The sequence below is a fragment of the Neodiprion pinetum genome, chromosome 1 (genome assembly GCF_021155775.2).
Source record: "Neodiprion pinetum isolate iyNeoPine1 chromosome 1, iyNeoPine1.2, whole genome shotgun sequence".
In the NCBI taxonomy this organism is placed as follows: domain Eukaryota; kingdom Metazoa; phylum Arthropoda; class Insecta; order Hymenoptera; family Diprionidae; genus Neodiprion; species Neodiprion pinetum.
This window is the reverse complement of record NC_060232.1, coordinates 5,142,608-5,165,324: the sequence shown is the minus strand read 5'-3', so window position 1 is coordinate 5,165,324 and position 22,717 is coordinate 5,142,608. Positions and strand designations below refer to the sequence as shown.

The 22,717-nt window shown below is 36.1% G+C and overlaps 5 protein-coding genes across 9 annotated transcripts; 2 read left to right on the top strand and 3 right to left on the bottom strand.

The window, feature by feature from the left end:
- Positions 1–91: 91 nt before the first annotated feature.
- Positions 92–2,684, bottom strand: Cpsf73 (cleavage and polyadenylation specificity factor 73). Its single transcript, XM_046620380.2, has one exon. The coding sequence runs from the start codon at positions 2,216–2,218 to the stop codon at positions 158–160; it is 2,061 nt and encodes a 686-aa protein (XP_046476336.1). The 5' UTR covers positions 2,219–2,684; the 3' UTR covers positions 92–157.
- A 797-nt stretch (positions 2,685–3,481) lies between these two features.
- LOC124221778 (uncharacterized) lies at positions 3,482–13,243 on the bottom strand. 3 transcript variants are annotated; one of them, XR_006883864.2, is made up of 3 exons: positions 10,092–13,243; positions 4,317–9,229; positions 3,482–4,168 (listed from the first exon to the last, which is right to left on the bottom strand). XR_006883864.2 is itself a non-coding variant. In XM_046632071.2 (2 exons), exons 1-2 carry the CDS (start codon positions 12,567–12,569, stop codon positions 7,577–7,579), a joined length of 4,131 nt encoding a protein of 1,376 aa, XP_046488027.1. In that variant the 5' UTR covers positions 12,570–13,243; the 3' UTR covers positions 4,302–7,576. The 3 variants fall into 3 exon arrangements, 2 of the variants coding, with proteins under 2 accessions (XP_046488027.1, XP_046488041.1); XM_046632071.2 differs by lacking the exon at positions 3,482–4,168 and having other exon boundaries at positions 4,302–9,229; XM_046632085.2 differs by lacking the exon at positions 3,482–4,168 and having other exon boundaries at positions 4,302–9,226.
- A 652-nt stretch (positions 13,244–13,895) lies between these two features.
- Positions 13,896–17,241, top strand: LOC124221827 (ER membrane protein complex subunit 2-A). The gene is made up of 7 exons (XM_046632166.2): positions 13,896–14,079; positions 14,585–14,698; positions 14,800–14,950; positions 15,068–15,211; positions 15,287–15,443; positions 15,573–15,668; positions 15,775–17,241. The coding sequence occupies exons 1-7, from the start codon at positions 14,046–14,048 to the stop codon at positions 15,946–15,948; spliced, it is 870 nt and encodes a 289-aa protein (XP_046488122.1). The 5' UTR covers positions 13,896–14,045; the 3' UTR covers positions 15,949–17,241.
- LOC124221797 (tRNA (guanine(10)-N2)-methyltransferase homolog) lies at positions 15,377–19,624 on the bottom strand. 2 transcript variants are annotated; one of them, XR_011176815.1, is made up of 10 exons: positions 19,434–19,624; positions 19,270–19,335; positions 18,624–18,869; positions 18,418–18,552; positions 18,031–18,294; positions 17,736–17,874; positions 17,398–17,596; positions 16,970–17,096; positions 16,322–16,834; positions 15,377–16,238 (listed from the first exon to the last, which is right to left on the bottom strand). XR_011176815.1 is itself a non-coding variant. In XM_046632119.2 (9 exons), the coding sequence occupies exons 1-9, from the start codon at positions 19,497–19,499 to the stop codon at positions 16,673–16,675; spliced, it is 1,404 nt and encodes a 467-aa protein (XP_046488075.1). In that variant the 5' UTR covers positions 19,500–19,624; the 3' UTR covers positions 15,377–16,672. The 2 variants fall into 2 exon arrangements, 1 of the variants encoding a protein (XP_046488075.1); XM_046632119.2 differs by having other exon boundaries at positions 15,377–16,834.
- Positions 19,625–19,652: 28 nt separating this feature from the next.
- ppan (Brix domain-containing protein peter pan) lies at positions 19,653–22,098 on the top strand. Of its 2 annotated transcripts, XM_046632109.2 has the most exons (7): positions 19,653–19,776; positions 19,994–20,274; positions 20,405–20,615; positions 20,709–21,035; positions 21,121–21,457; positions 21,545–21,849; positions 21,940–22,098. In XM_046632109.2, the coding sequence occupies exons 1-6, from the start codon at positions 19,759–19,761 to the stop codon at positions 21,823–21,825; spliced, it is 1,455 nt and encodes a 484-aa protein (XP_046488065.1). In that variant the 5' UTR covers positions 19,653–19,758; the 3' UTR covers positions 21,826–21,849; positions 21,940–22,098. The 2 variants fall into 2 exon arrangements, with proteins under 2 accessions (XP_046488065.1, XP_046488057.1); XM_046632101.2 differs by lacking the exon at positions 21,940–22,098 and having other exon boundaries at positions 21,545–21,901.
- The last annotated feature ends 619 nt before the right edge of the window (positions 22,099–22,717 follow it).

Sequence of the window (22,717 nt, the reverse complement as noted above, 5' to 3'; positions counted from 1 at the left end):
ATTTGTAGAAAAATATACACAATTAAAATTATTAGCTATGTATCATAATTTAAATCTATTGGTTTAGGAAAAGAGAAGTACAAATTGCATGTTGAAAATATCGATCCGATATGGAATATTTAATGAATTAGATTTACAAGGTTGTAAATGTAAAAATTTATAAAGTATCGCATGGCGGAGCCAATGACTGATGTAACTTGGAAACGGCAGTCTGGACTATTTGTTGAAAGGTTTCATCCTCCGTGCTTGTTACTTCTAAATTTAACAAATCTATGTGAGCCTTTTTACCATCAACTGTAACATACAGTTTTTCGCCTTTGAAAATTTTGGGTACCGAATCTTCACCAAACATTTCTTGAAGCATTTCTATCAGACATTCCTTGAAATGCATTCGGTCCATTTTCGTTGGTGCAGGGAGTGTTTTCGGCGGTTGTTCCATCATTTCAGCTTGCAATATTGCAGTCAAAACTGAATCTGCATACATGTCGTTTACAGGAGTCGCTATCCATTCCATTGTGACAACTTTTCCTTCTACAATAACATCAACATTTTTGAATACTCTCATCTTTTTATCATCGATATTTTCTATGCTTCCAGCAATTTGCGTTAGCAAATGTTTCAATACCGGTAACGATGTAGAAAAATGTACGCTTTGTCTTTGAACCACCTGGCTCATGCTCATATCGGTATACTTCGATAAATCGCAAGGCGCCAGTACGTGGTAATTGAAGTTTCTTTTCACCAGAACACCTGATAACTTCTGTCCAGGTTTTGGAGTTTCCATAGCTAAAGTTCCCATAACTTTTGCTGTTTTTTCACCACGAAAATACAGCTCTACTGCCACTGTATTCCTAGGATTGTGTATCTCCATTATGGTGTGTGGATCGTCCTCGTATTCCCTTTGTAGAGCAGCTTTTAATCTGCCCATTTCATTTTGTTCCCCATGAACCAATACAACATGTGGTGGTTTCAAAATCCTAATAAACTCTGACGTCTGTTGATAGTCGGTATGGGCTGAGAATGATATATAATCCACTGACATTTTCAAAGGCAATTTTTGACCAGACATGGTTGTAATTTCTTCGGGTTCGGAGAGGATTGTTTTGGCTAGAGTCCCCTCTACACAGTAACCGGCGATTATTACTCCATTCTTCGAATCAGTGCACCAAGACTCAAATAATTCTCTGGACAAGCCACTCTGCATCATACCAGGAGATGCCATAACGACACAAGGTCCTATGTCTTCGAAATGATCGATCCCTTTCAAGTTTGATATGTGCTTGAATACAAAAGGGTTGTTAATTGCTATCTGTCTCCGTATTTTGTCGTTCATCGCGTTAACGTAAGTTTGATAAACTGCCATACATTTTTTGGCCAAAGACGAAGCATAATAAATGGGAATTTCATGCAACTCGGGGTGTTGGCTCCAGTATTCATCCAGGATTAGCAGTAGCTCTTGTGCTCGTCCCAGGGCAAATACAGGAATCAAGCATCTTCCGCCTCTGTTCACAATTTCGTGTACCAAATTAGTAAATCTTCCTTCTCGATCTTCCCGCTTCTCATGAATGTGAGTTCCGTAGGTGGATTCAGTTATCAATACGTCAGGATGAATGTTTGGTATTTCGGCAGCCATCAAATGCCTGTCTTCTTGCCGACTAAAATCACCTGTGTACAGTATTTTAACACCAGCAATTTCGATCATGAACATAGCAGCGCCAAGAACGTGGCCAGCATTATATGCCCAAAATTTAATACCGAAGACATCTTTTTCCTCGTGGAAATTTATCGTCTCTATTTTATCCATACTAGTTTCTAGGTCAGACTCGGTATACAACATCTGCTCCGTGGCAATGTTACTGACTTTTATGTAATCGGACAACAACCAGCGATATATAGCTTTTGTCGCGTGAGTCATGAAACAACGTCCCTTAAAACTAGTTTTTTGCAAAAACCAAGGTAAGGCTCCACAGTGATCGAGGTGAAAATGAGATATCAGAAGCAGGTCGATTTCATCGGCTTCTACCAAGTCAACGAATGGAAGAGCATCCATGCCGGAGAGACCTGGATGTATTCCACAGTCCAGCATTATCTTTTTTCCTTTGAATTCCAGCATAATGCAAGATCTTCCAACTTCTTGTCCGGCACCAAGCGGCCGAATCGAAAGTAAATCGCTTTCTTCTGCCGGCACTTGGGTGTCCGGCTTCCGTTTAGATGACATTTTTTAGGTTGTGTTATCCCAAGACACGTACGAATATACACTTGTTAATCAATAACAGACTTCACGTGTAGAAACAACTCTCAACCTAGTATATCTCCTTCGATATCATTATTCATCGAAATATCGTGCTATATCGATTTGTATCGTTGAAGTTTAAAGGTATGGACATGTCCAAGTCCAACTAGCAGTCCGGTGTATCGCGAAATTAAAACAGTTTGCAAACTAGGTACCGGCAACGCAAGAAATCTGCGTGATTCACGTTTTCCACGAAACAATTGAATGAATGCGTTCAAATTTGCGCATCGCAGTGACACACACGTAGGCATACACAAGGCACAATAACATAAACATAAAGCTTCATTCATAGACTTATATACCTATAAGGTAGACTGAACACCCCGGCCATTTCCCTCGACCCCTGGAACGCCTATCGTTGTTGATGCTGTCTCTTTCTTTCTTATGGGGTTTTCCGAGCCAAGCGCTTAGAGGGGAAGAGAAAGGCAAGTGAGGGGCAGTTGCAGGTATGCCATCCTACATATCCCCACCCCGAGATCGCTAGAAAGAGATGGCAGTATCAACTGCGGATGTAAGACAAGGATAGCACCAAAAACGGGGGAATCGAGGTTCAGGGGACACTCGCTCCGACCTAATGCTCAGTCTATTTTATATATAAGTCTATGGTTTCATTAATTAAGCTATTTCCATTTTGATTACTATCGACAATGAAGTAGAGTATCGGGTGACGATATATCTCTATGGATGATATATATACTTATATATACATGTCTGTACTTGGTTGCGTATCGGCAGGCGCACAATTTTTCACAGCCATTCGAAATTTGATTTCTTCTAAATGGACGATATAAACGCGGTGTTAAGGCAACGCAAAATCATGGCAACAATATTTGTGCATGCATGGTCTGTCATTTAGAGTCGTAAGCCAGAAAATTGTAAATAATAAATTGTGTGCTAGACTTACTTTGGCTGACCCATAGAGTACATCCATTCGGTTACCGCCTGTGCGATGCTAAAAGTTCACTTCCATATACTCCGATCGCTTGAACCACAAACACTTACATTGTCGTCGATCTCCGTACATAATTATTAAAATGATGACCGAAAATCAGTTTACTTCCCGTAGCCGAAAGATAATTCGAATAACTGACAATAGCAATTTTATAAACGTCTAAAAACTGACGCATGAAAAATAACAGTAAAATTTCTCACCTTAACAATAAGTGGAAATCTTTCATATGAGTTTCACTTAGGCGAATCAGCCGGATACAAAAGCAACAAAACATTGGAATAAGTAACTCGTGATATTCATGAATGCGTCCGGGTAAACATAGGTTCGTATCATTTCAAATCGAACTTTGATCGCTGATCGCAGTCAGATGATTACGGATATAGTACGTAATTAATAAGTTAATGTTACAGTTAACATAAAATCCGATACATAAATATCGAAGTATAATAATAGAAAAGGTACAAAGATGTCGACGGAGACTTTACAGAGCAAATAACGTGTCGTTTTTTTTTCCAAGAAGCTGCATAAAACAAACTGCGATCGGCAAATGTTTAGCACTTGAAAAATTATATTTCGTCGTACTGATTCATTACTGGTCAACTACGCACCTTTACATCACACTTTTATTTATTGAGAAATAATTTACTTTCGCTTAACACGAGCAAGTTGTTAGATAAATAGAACATTTACAAATGAATTATGGCACTGAGCACAGTATAATTATATACAAAACAATCGCGCCGAATATATACGATAACTGCATCGCGATGCGAACCGACGCGAACTACAGAGCGGATGTTCTGACGCGCCCGACTTCTCGACGCACATTCCCTTCTGTCTTCTGTCGGTAATCGAGGGGCCAGCAATTGTTCCACAATTTTCACAAGATGGCCGCCTGTGATCTGAGCGCTATAGTGGCGAGGCTGGAAAATACGTTCAAATTTGAATCTGACAGCGCATTTAAATGCAAAAATATCTGTTCCGAGATGAAACAGATATAAGAATAACATGTATTATACTTAATTAAATCGTTTATAAAATGTAAAATATATATACTTGTATTATTTTTACCGTCATTCGGGATAATTTGCAGAATGTTTCAATTTAGTAAATAGTTTGACGTTCATCCTTGATATTTTCAGGATATGAAAACATGGTGATCAAACACTATATATGAATAGATCAACGTTAGAAGAAACTTATTTACAAAGAAACGTACCTCAATACATAACTTTTATTAAGGTGTACACATGTTGATTTATTAATTGTTTAATGATAATAATTATCCTATCTGTATCTTCGTATAGCATGAATCAAGTTTCATACAATATTCAATTGCCGGGTGATTGATTGGCCCTATTATAAAATATAATTGATGTACATATTTACATTATATACAGTACTGCGTCTAATCTAACGCGCATGCTGCTTAGCTACACAATTGCACATTTGGATGACTACGATGTTGGCTCTAGGTGGGTTGTGTAAAAACTCTGGCCATGGTGCCGTGATGTATAAATTATACAATAAAGATCAAATATACATACACGCTTGTCTTAATTATTGTTAAAATACGGGGATTGCAGATATACAGACCCCTTCAAAAATAAGCTTGATTAAAATCCAGGACATCATTTACAAACCAAGGTATAACCGAGATGCAACCAATTATATTTATCAAAATATTCTCTCTCTTCTATTTCGAACAGATATATTTATTGACGTGTTTACTAAAAATCTCGACCAATTGTCATAGTAATTGAGAAGAATTATTGCAAGTGCTTGGTTGAAGCTCTGTAATGACATGGGGCTTATTTTATGTAATTTAATTACACCAATCACGCTAAGAAGACTCATCTTCAAAAGTACAGTCATCATATAACCCAGGCAGTACGGAAATTACCTCCATATTACTCCTGTGAATTTTTCAACCATTTGTAGTAGATTGCTTGTTAGCGTTAGTGCAAACGCCAATCATTCTAGGTTAGATGCACCTTGAGAAATTAATTCTTATCTTTAATAGAGATCAAAATGACGCACTTAAACCATTTCTCGTTATTCATTCTTTAAAATATAAAACTTAACTACTAGTTTGGACATTGAACGAATCACTGACTTCAATCAATAGTCTGATGCGAAGCAGTATCGTAAAAAAATCTAGATTTGCTTTAATTTTCAACTGACTGAAATCTACGTGGGGTGAAGTAACTTTCGATTTAATGAAGAAGAACCGCTGATATTTAGGAGTAATATGGAGCACCAACATCGATCAGTCTTGGTATTAAAAAACTACCAATAAAAATCACCTTAATGATTGCAAAATATATAAATATAGAAGAATAACAACTAAGATTTATAACTATTAAATGTAATAGTTAATATTAATTCAATCTTAATAATAGTAAATAATAGACCCTTTATGTAAGATCATACGCAACTCAATACAGGCCTTTCACACTTAGTACACTGGACACCGACGCGCAAACTTGCAATATGCACTCTTTATGTAAAATAGTTCCTTGTAAAAAAACCACTTACAACGATTGACACATCAAAGAGTTTTGATAATTATGTAATATTATTCGGTTAATTAGATTTACGTAATAATTAATTACTATTAGTTGGCAAACGTGTTTCACTGTGTAGCCCTCTATTTGTCAGAGGTCTACTTGAGTCTCTGAGACACAGGTAATAGGTAGTTAACTTTTGTTAACAAATATTTATTATTTTAAGTAGTTAGGGTCTTAAGTCACTGGACCTACAAAACTAGATTGTCGGATCATAACGCAGTAACAAAACATCCTGTCCTATCTAAGTATCATATTCAATTTTCAAATTTATTGCAAATTTGATCAAATTTCATAAACATTGATTTTAGTACTAGGGACGCATTTTTATCCAATCTACTGATTCCAAGGCATAAAGCTATCGTGCAAGGAAAGAAAATTGTCACAGCGATATAAAGAATCCCAAAATCTCTGATAATGCATTTCACTAACTTTTACGGACGATCAAAAATTTTTTCAAGGTTTTCCTTATTCTTAAAATTCAACTAACAATTTTCGTCTGGGTGCACCAGACACATTGAAATAAAAGTATGAAACGTATCACAGTCATTCGCCCTGGCTTACTAGTTTTTTCTAGCTTGCGGTGCAAGTTTTTCAAAATAAAAAGTAACATATTAAATCTCATGAGACGTCAATCATGCTCAACATAAAATAAAACAAAAAATAAATTTACAACAGAATAATGCCTTAAAGGTTGAATAGTACAAGTACGTATATATTATACAGGAAAAATCACTGTATAATGCAGATTCATTTAATGAAATATTAGTATGCATATCTTTGAGTTTTAACTCTATCGTGACTCAAAAGATTACCATCACAATCAATTTCCCTCTATTCTTCCACCTCTGTTTGTGAGTCGCTCAGAGTGGCCTATGTCAAAGAACCTTACCTGACACTCTAATACTACATAGCCAAGTTTTAAGTATGTGATTCAACATTGATATTTCAATGTCGGTCAAAGAGGGCCACATTTCAAGGTATGGAATTATCACAGCAGATATATCTTTTTGCAGAGCATAACATTATCAAAGTTGAACCATTCGTGACCACTTCTAAAGCAACTCACAAAAATTGGTCAATTCCTTGAATAAATAATATTTTACACTTCATTATATTTGATTAAATTTCTTTTTCTATCACACTGCCGATTTCGTTTTACCCCAGGTTATTTCATGGCTAAAAATAATAACTAATAGTATCTACTAGACATGGTATTAAAATTCGAATATTTGAAAGTGCATTGTATGCTTTCAGATTTCTCAAACTAGTGGAATTGAAAATTAATCACGCAATAGGACTGGCAGACGTTTGATTGAGTAGAGTAAAAATGATTGGTGGCTGATAATTTGATTAAAAATAAACTTTGATAATTCCATGCTTGGAGCGAAGAATAGTTGTTAAAATTTATAAATACAGATTACTACTAGATTATAATTGTAAAATAAGCAAATAATATTCTTGATAAAACTTGTTTTAAATATTTTTTAAGCAGGGCGATCATATTTGAGCATGCTGTTATATCAAGAATCATTTGATCTAACATTCCGAGTTTCGAAAAAATAAATCTCTAATTCCGATGAGAGCTCAGCGCTTAATTTCTGGCGAATGTTTGATTCACCTTGCCTTGAATGTGCAACAATATAATTAATTCTCTAGAAACGAGGCGTATAGTGACCCAAACTTTAAATAAATAATATAGACCCAGTACTTTAGACCATTCGACACAGCATAATGCTGTTCCAAAGGTGGACCTTGGGTCCTTTAGTTTTCGGTATTTACAGGTTCCCTTGCATGGTGAATTCTCACATGTTTATTATGATTTGACTTGGTACTACTAGATTTACCACAGATATGACACGTGTATGGTCTGGCGCCAGAATGGACTCGCAAATGTTCTTTAAGGTAGTAAGATCGATGGAAAGTTTTGTTGCAAATATCGCACGTGTACGATTTGTTCTCTTCATGTTCCTTGACGTGTCGTAGGCAATTATATTTCCGGATAAATTGTGCTCCACAGTAGTTACATGTATAAGGTCGTACATTACGGTGAGAGTTCATGTGAGCTGTATAATCGCTGTGACGATAAAAGGCGGCGCTACATTGGTTACATTTGAAAGGTTTTGTACTGCGCGCAGCATGGGTCCATTTGTGCAGTTGTAGGTTCCATTTTGTGCTGAACGCCTTAGAACAAACTTGGCATTCGTAAGGTCTTTCTCCATTATGAACTCGCATGTGCACCGCCAAGGATGAGCGTAAATAAATACATTTACAGATAGGACATTCGACATTTTCATTTTCCCTTTGAGCATCAGGAACAAATCTACGATTATGAGCTCTCCGCATATGTCGCGTTAAACTGGCCATGTGAATGAATCTCTCATTACAGTAAGTGCATGCCTTCGGTTTTTCGTCATGCGTTTCTTTATGCCAAGCCAATTTTTTCTTTGTGTGAAACACTTCACCACAGTGACAAATATAGTCCTTTAGTTTTTTTTTTATATTTAAATGATGCCGGTTTTTGTGTTGAGTTAAGTTCGAATAACGTCTAAAAGTTTCGTTACACAAGTTACACTTGACAGGAGCGTTACCGGTGTGACCGTTGGTATGTTCATCCAGCTTTTGTTTAGTCAGAAATGCTTTGTCACAGACAGTGCAAGGGAAAGGCTTTATTCCAAGGTGTCGTTTCATATGTAGTTTGAAGTTTTGTTTTCTATAGAAATATTTACCGCATTGACCACATTCCAAGGGATGAATCTTCAAGTGTGTATTAAACAAAACAACCGATGGAAATTCTTCGTTGCATGTTTGACACTTAGCGCTCTCCCGCACACGCTTATTACTCTCGGAAACATGTACCCTTCTATGATGTATTTGCAATGATTTTTCGCTATTAAACATTTGCCCACAAATCGAACAAGAGATTTCAATAGATGTTGGAACAATCAAGTTTTCAATCTTCCTATCAACTTCCAACTTTGTCAGATCCGGAGTATGGTGGGCTGGTTGAAGCTGATGAAGAAGAGGTTGCTGCACATGCAGCCCTGGAACAAAGAGATCGTCGAACACATTCATTCGTCCGTCTAGTAATTTTATGTCTTTAACTTCAGGTTCCTCCATGGGATCTCTGCTGCTGCTAGGTCCTGCTTCTTTATGTACAGTCCCTGTATGCACTCTACGTTCTTTCGGACAATCAAAAACATCCGAACAATGCGGACACTTGAAAGATCGCTTTGTAGGAGTTTTTCTATCACGGTCCAGAAACAGACTGGAAGTGAAATGAGTTGCCAATGAACGACTGTCTAAAAGAGGGCCTCCAATCTCGTTATCTGATCCCTCAGATTCCTCCCAACTCTCACGTGCCATTAAATCGTATGACGTCGACATCCGTGACGATTCCTGACCCATGTACAACTGCTGGCAAAAAGAAATTTACAATGAATTTTCAACAGCTTAAACACAAAATGATGTGTACAGCTTTGCTAAGAAATTATATCAACGCAACATTTAATTACTTGACAATATCTGGAGAAATAAATATCTCGAGAAACCTGTTTTCAAGATATGAAATTAAAAAACAGAAAACAAAGGTACATTACTGAGTATAAGCTACATGACTTTGATCGGAATTGTAGTAAGAAATGTAAAATGGATATACAGGCTACAATTTCCTCAACATAAAAAACTGTCAAAAGAGAAATTAGATTTGGAAAACATATATCAATACACCCGAAAAAAAAAATTAATTTTTCTGGCAAAAATAAATTTCAAGTAAGAACTTACTTCTCATTAAGTGATGTGAGTGAAATTTCTTTAAAACACAAACCCAGAAGTAACATTGAATAAATCAGTGCTATTTTATTAATTTCATGCAAAAGGATGTATCTATTTTTGCAATTATAGCAGTTGTGGTCTGGGCCGAGCAAATTAAAAATTATTTGAAAAAACCTTTATACATCTACCTATAGGACACAACTGTTTTTTTGATTAGTTACTGCCGAAATAGGAAAGTTGTTACAGCAACGAAAATTATTGATTATTCATCTTTAAATTACTTCATCAATAATTATTGAAATTTAAATAGAATCAAATCTTTGTCATATTATAAATCGGAAATTTTTATAATCAAATTCTTACAAATACCTACTACCTGTTAATCATTTGGCAGATATGGGTAATTAATCTAATCGATAATGAACTACATTTAAGATGAAAATATCCTCATCTCCCACACTACATAATAAAAGCATTATCCCTTCAAGGTTCGATCTTCTCTTACCTGCCATGCTGAAGGTTCATGGCATCCATTGCTTTCTTGTTCCGATAATTCTCCCCTTGGAGGCATGATTTCATCCGCCCTCATGTTAACGCTCTTGATTTCCTCATCTGCCTCCACCCCACCCTCGCTGCTTACCATAGATTGTCGACTTGTTGCACTGACCGCTTTTTGGGAAGATTCACTAATGAATGTGCTAGGGACCAGAATTTGAAGTCCATCAAATTCGAGTACGTTCATAGGTCCTGGATGTGCATCTTCATTGATATTCAACAATTCTGCAGTTGGTTTGTGAAGAATAGACTTGTCGGGTTGGAAGTTTTTCGAATCTGTACTTGTCGTTGGTTCCGATGGTTCAGATAAGTCTAAAAGATTATCAGTATTGTTACGATTTATCTCCGTGTAACGATCGTGGATAGTCATGGATTTCTGAGAGTGATGTTCAATAGCGAAGGTGGCGAGATTTTCAGTTATCACAGATTGATGGTAGACATGATTTGGCTGCAATTTCTGTGAAATATTCTTCAAGTTTTCCATTAGTTCCACTTCCCTCTGAAGTTGCATACAATCTATAGGATCTTTTTCGGTTGCAGGGTCTATCATCTCTTCAGCATCATCTTCTGGACAAAGGCTATTTGTGTCAAGATGTTGAAAGGAATGTGTCGAAGCTGGCGAACAAGGTTTGCTGAGATCGGTTCTTACTCTAAGGCCAGAGATTCCGCTTAAAGTTGACAATGGTGTGTGAGACCTGACGCACTCAACATTTTCATTATGTTTTGTAAATGGAGTATGAGGGCTGGTAATTTCATCAATCTCCATGTCTTCTTCATCAAAGTTATCCCTGAACTCTCGTTTTTCATCCACTTCATTGTCCTCCTCATCCAGTAGCGTTGTTGCCTCAAAACCAACAGGGTAAGAACTTAGGTTTTCATTCGATCCCATTTCCGAACGGGTCGAATAAGTTCTAAGCCGATAAGAGCTCTTCTGAGTAGCCGGCGAAGCAGGAGCAGATATGCTATTTTTGTAACTATACGCAAAGTGGGTACTAGCCTCTTGAGCACAAGTTTCAATCACATCCGTTTGAACTGATGTATGACGGTCATCATTATCTTTGTTAAGAGCAAAGGATTCTCGAATCCGATCAGCCTCCGGTACCTTTACGCAACTTCTCGATCCGCCTATGTTGGAAGTTGCCGCTACTTCTTGTATCACGCTAGTTTCTCTATCACCTACAATAACTTCCTGGTCACAGCTTTTCTCATTTCTTTCCTCATCCTCAATCTTCTCATTTTTACTCTTTAACGAATCAACGTTGAATTCAGTATCCATTATGGTTATCAACAAACGCTCCAATTGTTCCACTTCAGGTTGTTCATTCGATCCCTTGACTCTCGCAACAGGCATACTTTCTTCAACTGAAACGACCATGTTCTCACGATGTTCCGTCAAATTCTGTTCCTCATTATCTAATTTATTATCTTCTGCATCTAAATCAATCTCAATAATAGCTAATCGACTGTTACGTTCCTTTTCAGAATCCCCTTCAAAGTTCTGAGTAAATTCCTCACTGTTCTGAGTTTGCGTGTGTTCGTGCTGTATGGGAACTTGTTGTGTAGGTCTGGTCGATTCCGTATCCTCTATGTCAGGTAGTACGCTTTCTCCCTTATCGCCGTCATCCTCGACTGTACTATTGCTCATTGCTGAATTCTGCACAATATTTCCATACTCAATTCGACTACTGCCATCCTGATGAGGAGGGATTGAATCGTGCCGCCCTTGTTGTGCCTGATTCCGATCACTTTGATCCTCACCTTCCCGCTGATTTGTGCTTACCGTTGGTTCCCTGGACAAAGGCATTGAACCTACCGACATTTCAACATCAGGTAAAACCTGTTCTGCTTCAATTTCGGGTAAAATTTGCTTTGGTTCAAGTTCGGCACTATTTAAAGGTGGAATGATGTTCCTGGCGCCACTGTCACCAGCCACAGAGACCATAGGTCTGCTTCTCGACGTTGTTGGTACATTCGATATAGGAGCGATCATCTGAACCGCTGGTATCTGTTGCTGTTGATACATACCGTAGGGATTGTACAGCATTTGCATCATCTGATTGGCTTGCGGCGCCATCGCGTACTGTGGTATCATCATTGTCCCGTTGTTAACAAACTGTTGATAACTGAAGGAGGCAAATTGAGGTGACATCATCGGGGCTACCGGAGGACATTCAAATACTGGCCCTACAGGGTACGGCGACTGAGAAGCCACAGGATTCGGTGGTGAATGGATGGGATTTTGTGCCGGTTGAGAAAGGTTCAACTGAGGCTGCTGCGCTGGCGACGTGCTCGCCTTGATCAGAGCTTCGATTACCTGTTCCTTGGGGTGAGTATCCAAATGCTTTTGCAAGCTTATACCTTCGCGTAAATACAAAGTGCAAACGGGACAGGCGACTGCCCCTGAACTCATGCTACTTCCAAGCTCCATTGTATGGGTTTTGACAAAGACTGCGTTGGATTAAATTCTTCGTTTTTCAATATCCTTTCAGCAATATATATTTCACGTTGCAATACGCGTACGATGAACTTTATCACGGACAAGGAACCGAGGGAACAAGGAACGAAACGCGATGCACCGGACGATTAATACACACAAACACAACACTAGCTACGAACCACCGTTGTACGAGAGTTTCGCCCTCGCGTTATTCTTTATTTAATACTACTTCGCTATACTCGCGACCCTGATTACCAACATATTGCCTTTTATCAGGCCTTTGACGATGTTAAATGGTCATATTTCAATGTCCGTACGGACTGTGCCCCAAAAATATCGACGTCCATGGCTGCCTAGTTGCTCGGTCGTGTGCGTTACAGCCAGCACAGCACTTGTGCGGGCAAATCGATATCCTATTAATTCACGAGCCTACCATCCACCCGTTAAATTACACCTGCCTTTCATCCAATCGTCACTATTACTACACGGTTAAACACGAACCGATTTTTCCATGTCTACACCTTGAGCTTTTTTCAACCATTTATTATCAAAGGGACATGTTTTTCGTACAGTTACAGCCCAAAAACACAACAGATAACAGCACGAGCAATATTCCAACGAGGAATGAGAGCGACAAGAAATTATTCCACGAGCTGAGCGCCACCCAGATACTACTATCCGCTGCCATCTGTATCAAAACATTCAAACACCTGTTCTACTCCCGACCTTTGTTATACCTATGTATTTTTAGCTGTTTCGCAAAAATTTAAATATTTTACCTATCCTACCTACGGATGCGCACATATTTCGTTACTATTTGAGATTACGATTTTTTAAATCATATTTCTAGTTAGAAGCAAAAAATTCTATATTAATATTTAAGATTCATAACTTAATTTATACCACAATCTCAAATACAGTTTTAAATATTTTGCAAAATGTTTTCATCCCCAAACTCTACACATGACGATGTACTCTTTAGTGCATTAAATGTACTTTCACGCGCTAATATCCATTACTCCACATTGCGGATCCAGTAATTCGTCGAGGAAAACTATAAAATCTCTCGTGCTTACAATCAAACTCTACGTACAAACGGATGAAAAATATTGTTAAACCTTCTATTAGCGGTATAAAACAACTAGATTAATTAATCTATATCATGCGGATACGGCCTGCACGTCGAATGATAAATATGTGTTCAGTGGTACATACATATGACATACGTACATAGGTATGTGTACGTATTACGTATATCATATACATGTTGTTTTTGAATTGCAATGCGCAGCCTTCTAGATTCGGTAAAGAGTGAGTCAAGTTTTTGTGATCGCGTTAGTTTGACAGAGTAAATTTTCTGCTAACTCTGTCGTATAACCTCGATTTAAGTAATCAACTTTTATTGACCAATTGACTGAATAATTTTTCGTATTGTTGGCTGTTGGTCTTCTGTTCGGTAGATAAAAAATGCCATGGAATTATGATAATATGTCTTGGACAGGTACGTCTTTATAATAAGTTGATAAATTGACGATGACATTGTCCTCTTTACATGCACATATTGAAAAATTAAACCTAAACTCAGCTCGATACTCGAGCTTACATGCCTCTATTTGTCAAGTAAGTCAATATGTAACGCTAATGTATCAATATTCATTTTTCTGAATTTCATGCTACATATTGCCTCATTACCCAACTATGACATAATCAACTAGATTTAAATACATATTTATATATTATCATATGTATTAAGACAGGTATTTTACATAACGTGTATAATATTTAATTGGGGACACGTTGTACGAGCCTGAGATTTCAAAAACAAAATCATAAAGCTATATCTCGCTACAATATCACAGTTGCAAATTTTTGTTTCATACTAAATATGATGAAAAATCAAGTATCAGACTAAATGCAAATATGTGCATGCGTAGCCAACTGCATCGCAGTACTTTACCGTACGTAAAAATTTATACGGCTAATCAATTTTCAAATCAAATCCACAGATGTACGAGACTTGTTCAGAACTTGGCGAGAAGATTCTGAACGCAAGAGTGAAGATGTGGTTGAGCTATGGGAATCCATATTAATAGAGAAGATCCATAAATTAGGAAACGAAAGTAAAAATCCTCATAATAAATATTTATTCATCTAACCCTTACCAAAAATGAAATATTACGTGAAAATTGACCTTCATATTGCGGTATTTATTATTTTATAGAATATTTAGTCTTAGAACAAGTGTGTGTGGCTGCCTTGGATTGCAATCGTTTATCAGTTGCCAAAGAATGTATTGATTTATTGGAGCAAGAATTTCCAGGCAGCCTGAGGGTGCTGAAATATCACGCAATGCACATGGAAGCCTTGGAAAAGTATTACATACAACCATTTTACATTAACTTTATAATGATGATGCACTGAAAATTGCCATGATTATATATATTCTATGATCTCTAATTACTTGGCACAAATGATGTGTTCATTTGCAGATACGATGAGGCCCTCAAGATTTTGGACTCCATAATCAAAAGAGATGAAACTAACGCAGCACCAAGAAAAAGAAGATTGGCAATTCTAAAGGCACAAGGTCGAATAACTGAAGCTATAAAAGAACTCACCGAGTATTTGAAAAAGTTAGTCATCCGCATCAGGAATTAGTTGTAAAACCTGTTACTCATTTGATTAAAATACTGACATTCTCTAAACAGGTTCATGAGTGACCAAGAAGCATGGCACGAATTGTGTGATTTATACCTGCAAGAGCAAGAGTATGCTAAAGCAGCTTTTTGCATGGAAGAATTAATTTTGCACAACCCTCATAGTCATTTGATTTATCAGCGATATGCAGAAATTAAGTATACCCAGGTTAGTGAATGAACGCATCTCTTCTGTAGTATTACCTAAATAGAAATGAAATATTCACTTCAAGTAGAGATTAAGTACTCTAATTTTGCTGTCCTATAAATTTAACGAATCTAATATTTTATCATCTAGGGTGGATTCGATAATATGGAATTGGCAAAAACTTATTTCGCTCAAGCAATCAAGTTGAATCCCAACAACGTACGAGCACTTTATGGGCTATTATTGGTAAGTTTTCAGAAGTGTTCTCTATATAAGCAAATTATATTAGGGCAGAAAATTTGTCGGAAATAGTAGACGATTTGAGAATAATACTATCTGCTAACTTAAATAGGTGGCAAACAACATTGCTTTATCAGCAAAGTGTCCTGCTTCAAAGAAAAAGGATGCAATAAAGCTTGGCAATTGGGCTGCAACTCAAATTCAGAAAAGGTATGCTTTAAAAGCGACAGAGAAAGATGTTAAAAATGTTGTAGATGTACTAGGGCAATTACAATTAGAGTCATAGACATATATTATATGAATGTATATGTATTTGGTACGCTGATGGATGTACGGAGAGATGCTATCTACTGATGTGTTTGAAACATTGATCCATTGGAACTATGAAACCTTCCTAGTATATCACATATGCATACAGTATACATATTTATCAAGTTAAGTATACATAAGTATACACACTGCTTATTTGCATTTTATTTGAACTCCACATGGTACGTAAATATGATGTATTTCGTGTATGGCACTGTTGTAAGAAATTATCTTTCCAGTAGTTGTATTTCCTATTTGTGAAGGTTTCTAAAAGAATATGTTTATATTGTTATTTAATATTATTCATCATGAATATTAAATTTATTGAATGAAAAAATAAATAATAATACCGATTATTTACTGTCGGTCTGACAAAACATGAGTTCATAGATTTGCTTTTGACATCCATGGATGTCTACGTATGTTTTGAAACGGGATCTATACGTGAAGAGCTTTTGATGTGACGGTACATGAACAACATTTAGGCGACCTTGAGAATTGAAGTCGAATAGCACCTTTAAAAATACTGTGGTATTTTGAAAAAAGACCACGTTTGCAATTTCTACTCGCATGATGTCTTTGCTGAGAAATAATAAATGGTAAAAAAATATTTTTATTCGTGTAAAAGTGCGTTTTAAATAAAGTAAAAAGCAGGTTTGTTAAATAAACTTTTACCACTTTTACATTTAAAAAAGATTTAGTCATCTTGCAGTTTTTGACTTAATATTTTTTTCCCAATTCTCTTTATTCTTTGCCCTCTGTTCTGCTCTCTTCATTCTTCTTTCTTTTCTTGTTTCATCTCCATGTCCGAAATATCTTACACGGAAGTCTAATACATTCGAATCATCAATTGGATCATCATCCTACAAAGAACAAAAACTGTCAATCTTAAGCTTAGAACAAAAATATATAGGATTCTGTAAGGTTCATTGCAGACAGCGAAATGAAATCTTTCTACCAACTGTTCAAATTTGCAAATTCATGATGCTCCTATGTACCTGAGGATCTCGAATTTTCTTATAAGTGAGCAAGCGGCGACTTGTATATGTACTCAGAATCTGTTCCGAATTGGCAATTAATTGCAAACATGGATGTGAAGGAAGCTGCTCGTCTGCATAGTGTTCCCTGTAGGATCATGTATACGTTCATTTACATGACATTCAACACAGCACATTATTTTTATTACTTAAATTATTATTATGTGCAACATTTGTTGTTTATGGATTGTTTGTATTAAAATAAATAAAATTAAAACATATTTTGAAATACAGCAGACTCGGCTTAAAGGGTCTTAGTAGCAAATGGAACCTTGTTTTTTTTTTTTCAGAATTATCAAAAAAATATATAGTCATCGAAAATTTTAACCATTTGATGTCTGCAGTCTGTTGTCAGTTTATCATAAGTCTCATATTTTTTACGTTCTTACCTGAACAAAGGAAACCAGCATACCAATCTGCCGTTAATACATAAATGATTCGCAGCGAATGAGAGCAGATCAACGAACATCTGAGGCAGCCCGTAGTCAATCTTAGAAGGTATATGACTAGCTACTTGATGCTGGTCGATTACAGGCTGTCTTTTTATGGTACCTACACGCTCCGTTGCTTCTCTTATTCCATATGGAGCTGTGCAAGATTTAAGATGATTTTAAAGCTGAAATTCAATTGCTAAGAAGTTTTCGGATTCATTACTATTCGCAATGTCGATCGATTTTAAACTCTTGTATTGTATGCCCATCATAATAATGTGATGCATTGAACCTACGATCTGTGATAATTGCATCGACTCTCATGTCTGAACGCCAGACAGGTAAAGAGAAATCTGTCACTAAGACATCGATGTAATATGAACTTGTTCCATATTGCTTCATATTCGATGCTATACTTTCGTCTTTCCCTCTGGTCTAAAAAACAGAGAGAGTTAAAGGCATTCAAGCTCTTGCATTGACATGACCGTAACATAGTTTTAGGACCATCGTTGTTTCCGGTTAATAACAATATTGAGCAATAAGGAAAGAATAAAAGAAAACTACTTTAATGAAAGTAACGAAGATGTGTACCTTCTGTGATATCCGAGAGGGCCTTGTGCGTGCATGAAGCATTAGATAATCTATGTCTGTACCGAGAGTGTACCCTCCAAATTGAGATGCTGCAACAAGTAGCGACCCGGAACCAACAAACGGATCGAGAATTAAATCTCCATTTTTTACTTGCGCTTGATTGGCCATTATCAAAGATAATTGAGGATCCATTGAAGTATTTCCTATAAAATTTCGCGTTTTGAGAGATAGTTTACGTATTAATTGTCTCTGGCCATCAGCCACCTGAAAAAATAACGTGAAATGATCAAGATTCACGATTATTGTGATTTCGCGACAATTTTAAAACGATTTTCAAAATTTATTTGATCATAAAATCCACGCAAAACGATAATTCATAATTCTTACCAGTCTTCCGAAAAAAAGGTGATAAGGTTTGTCAGGTATTGTATTAGGATCTAGTCCGTAATACTCTATATACATCAATGCTGTATCTGGATTTTGCAAATTTACAGGACCCTCTATTGGCAGATAACTAAAGGACTGTAATTAATTCACAGAATCAGATAGTAAAGATCACCTTGTTTTTTCAAATATACAAGATAGTGCATTACCTCTATTTTCTTAATTTTCTCATCTTGTGAAAAATGCTTACAAAATGTTTCAACAATAACTTTGAAGGATTTTTCATTATTAAGATGTAGTCTCATGTTTTCTTGCGGGTACTCTTTCAAACTCCTGTGCAAATCTTCATGGCTGCCCCCATCACCCCACAATTCAATGCAGGAACGAAGCGATATGGATCTGCTAGCAATTTTTTTTACAGCATCTTCTGAATCTGACTCGATTATCCAATATGGCTAAATTTAAATACATTTTTTTTCAATGAATTAAAAGGTACAGATGCAAAGTAAACTTTATGTATCAAGAAATAATCCAAGAAAATATTAATGAAGGGGTAAACTTTATAGAAAAGTTAGCAATGATAGAAATGTTGCGCCAGTGAGCAAAAAGATTTGAGAAAATGTAAAAAATTTCATCATTTCAATCCAATTTTGCTAATACTCCCAGGTAAATTGTGGTTTGAGCAAAGCTATTACTGAAGATTGGTTCATTATTGCAACATCTACTTATTGATAACAACAGTGGTGAACATTCGATTATGTTCACCAGATGTGGAATAATAACATAACCTAAAAATTGTAGGAACTGTAGCAGTGATAAGTCGGTGAGTAGTCGAAAAATTATTTATTTACTTACATACTCGTCAGGCCTCAGAATTGTCGTGACTTTAATATCGTACATCTCACAAATAGATTCGATTTCCTGTTACAAATTCGAGGTTTTATAACATTAACCTCAAAAATGACAATTTAATTCAACCATTATCTAGTGGAAGTTTGCAAATTTGAAAAATTCCATACCGCTATCCTGAAATCGACGTGCTCGTGCGCGAACCACAATAAATATCTTTTTGGAATTCCAATCATTTTTCGTTCAATTGATATCCTTGAATATGTTCATGGGGTAGACGACTACAAAACAAGCACAAGCCAAGCACAACTTTAAATCCCGTCAGCTGTCCAACCTGACACCCATGGCACCCATGCCACCAATGTGTGGTGTGTGGACCACACTTGCGCAGAGTGCACACTTCACAGATTGCCAAATTTGAGGTTACGAAGCACGTCGGCAACGTGCGTACAAGATTTTGTTTACGAAACTTTATTCTCGAAAAATTTTTCTAAGATGGGACGTTCGAAAAAGGTGAGCGATAGTTGTTCCTCCCAAATGAATGAAATAACATTCCTAGTAAACGTAAATATAGACATAATTAATATCTAGTGCTCTCTTCATAACCTCAATAAAAGTATCTGTAAAATTCTGCCCATACAGACCAATAAATTTATACTAAAAATCGGTTCGTCACACATCAAACATAGATACCTATCCAAATATAACTCACGATTTATACTGTATTTAGGGCCGCTGCGTAAAGCGGAACAAACAAATAAACAGCGAAGAGCCTGTGGATTTGGTGCGCGCTCCTCATTCTTTTGTTATACAACGTGGACTTCCAGGAGGACATATCTTGGAGTTAACTAAGGATTTTCGAAGAGTTATGGAACCATACACAGCATCATCATTAAAAGCTCGGAAACGAAACACGATTAAAGATTTCGTTTCGGTTTCTGGTGCTCTCCACGTTTCTCATATGTGCATTTTTACACGAACAGAACTGGGAATGTACCTGAAACTTTGTAGGTAATACGAGTATTACAAAATCTTGCTTGCATCTGAAAATTTCATATCTACAGTCACATTTTGATTTCTTAAACTGTCCATAAGTGATTACCACTTAGGATTTCATTAATTCCTGTACTTAAAATTATAGAATACCAAGAGGGCCCACACTATCTTTTAAAATAACCAGTTTCTCACTAGCGAGAGATGTAGTTTCAACGATAAAGAAGCAAATGGTCTTTGAAGAAGCTTTCAAACACTCTCCATTGATGGTATTGAATAATTTCAGCGGAGAAGGCATGCAAATGAAACTCATGACATCGATGTTTCAAAACATGTTTCCAACAATTAATCTTACCACTGTAAGTATTTTCAACCTGGAATACCTTTTTATTTCATAGGAATATAGAGCTCTGGCATGGAATTTTTAACGGATTTTGGGGATTGTTTCCTAGGTAAACCTCAGCACAATTCGTCGTTGTGTTTGTCTTAACTACAACAGTGTGACAAAGCTAATAGACTTCAGGCATTACGCTATAAAAATGGTACCAGTTGGACTATCAAAAGGAGTTAAGAAAATAGTACAAGCTAAAGTGCCCAATCTCTCTAAATGTCAAGACTTTTCAGAATTCCTTACAAAACCCACATTCTCTGAAAGCGAAGCAGAAGAGGATCCCACGAGTCATGTTACCCTGCCCCAGAAATTATCGTCCAGAGGTAATCACAAAAGTGGCACGAGCGCAATCAGACTCATCGAACTAGGGCCTCGAATAACAATGCAGGTAAAAATATATTCCAGTTTTCTGATAAATATTTCATGTACTTGGGATAAAGGCAAAGAATAAATATTTTGTAACCCTGTTTCAGCTGATAAAAGTTGAAGATGGATTATTGGATGGACAAGTTATGTACCATGAATTTGTGCATAAAACCGAGGAAGAAATACTCAAAATACAAAAGAGCCGTGAGGTTAAAAAGAAGCTTAAAGAAAATCGGAAAAAGGTACAGGAAGAAAATAAAAAGAAAAAGGAAGCAATGAAGGAAGAGGAGAAACAGAAAAGTCTTAAGGGTATGAAAAAACAAAGATCGGAAAGTGACGTGCTTATGCACAAAGCTGCAAAAGAGTCCTACGAAGACAATCAGGTCGAGGAAGACGACGATGCACAGTATTATAGAGAGGAAGTTGGCCAAGAACCTGATAAAGGTAATGGCGTAGTGCAAACAAAACTCATATCATTAAATTAATCTCTGTACAATAATGTTAATAGGTGCTCTTTCATTTGTATTCCAGATTTGTTTTCGGGGCGACCAAAAACTGGTGACAAGCGACCAAATTCATATCCAGTTAAATACAAGACAAAGAAATCGAGGCTCGACAAAAACGTTAAAAACGGTGAAAAAAAGAATAAAAAGTTTGGTAATAAAAACAGATATGATGATGAAAAGTATAGTTACAGACAAAAAAAGAAATTTGGCGTTAAAGACGGTGGTACAAAATCACAGGGTAATAAAAAGTTTTTCAAAGGAAAAGGATCTGCGCATGGCAGTAAAATTAAAAGGAGACGGAACTAGAGAAATATCGACGTAATGACAATTGTAATGAAAACTCAATAAATTTATTTCATCATTATAATTTATAATAATATAATCTCAGTTATTTTCTTACGCCAATTCTTGTGATTTCAGAAAGGTAATGAGGCGGTACGTAAAGTATAAAATTCTATGGAGACTTTTTATTATAAAACAGAGATGTTTTCACAACTTACGAAATAAATTTTCATTTTGATCGACTTCAAATAGAAGCAAATTCGGGACTATTTGAAGCTAAAAAATAATAATACCGAATGAATTTTGAAAAAATTTTGAATTGTCATAAACTTCCATCTAACTTTATAACGTGTAAAAAAAAAATTAGTAATCCTCGGTGCTATTACATTTTTTTTTAACAAAATATGACTCCAGTACGTGTAATTAAAATATAATTTTTTTGTACTATTATATTTTTCACCAAATACATGAAGTCAATGTACAATAAGTATAAAAGCTTACAGACAAAAGTGAATCTAGTAAAGTTTTTGTACAATACATTCTTGGATTGTTTAATACTTGGATGAAATTGACACATAATGATCGCTTCACATTCCTTTTTGGACTAGTCTTGTATTTCAAATACCGCAATGCCAAATCACGTAGTCTTTGCCGATAGTATACTTTGTACAGCAATGAAGTCACGAAATACAAACAAATACAAAGCAGTACTTAAAGGAAATAATTTTTTTAGAGACCTTATTATACAATTGAAGATACTTCTAAGGTCTCTTTGGTTGAAACGAAGATATAAATATTATTTCATTTTTAAAGCTATTGTACTTAAATCTAAAAATGCATCATATAATTTTATGTATAGGACATTACAAAAATAATGAGTTTTTAATTTACTTTAGTCAACACTTTTCATTCACGT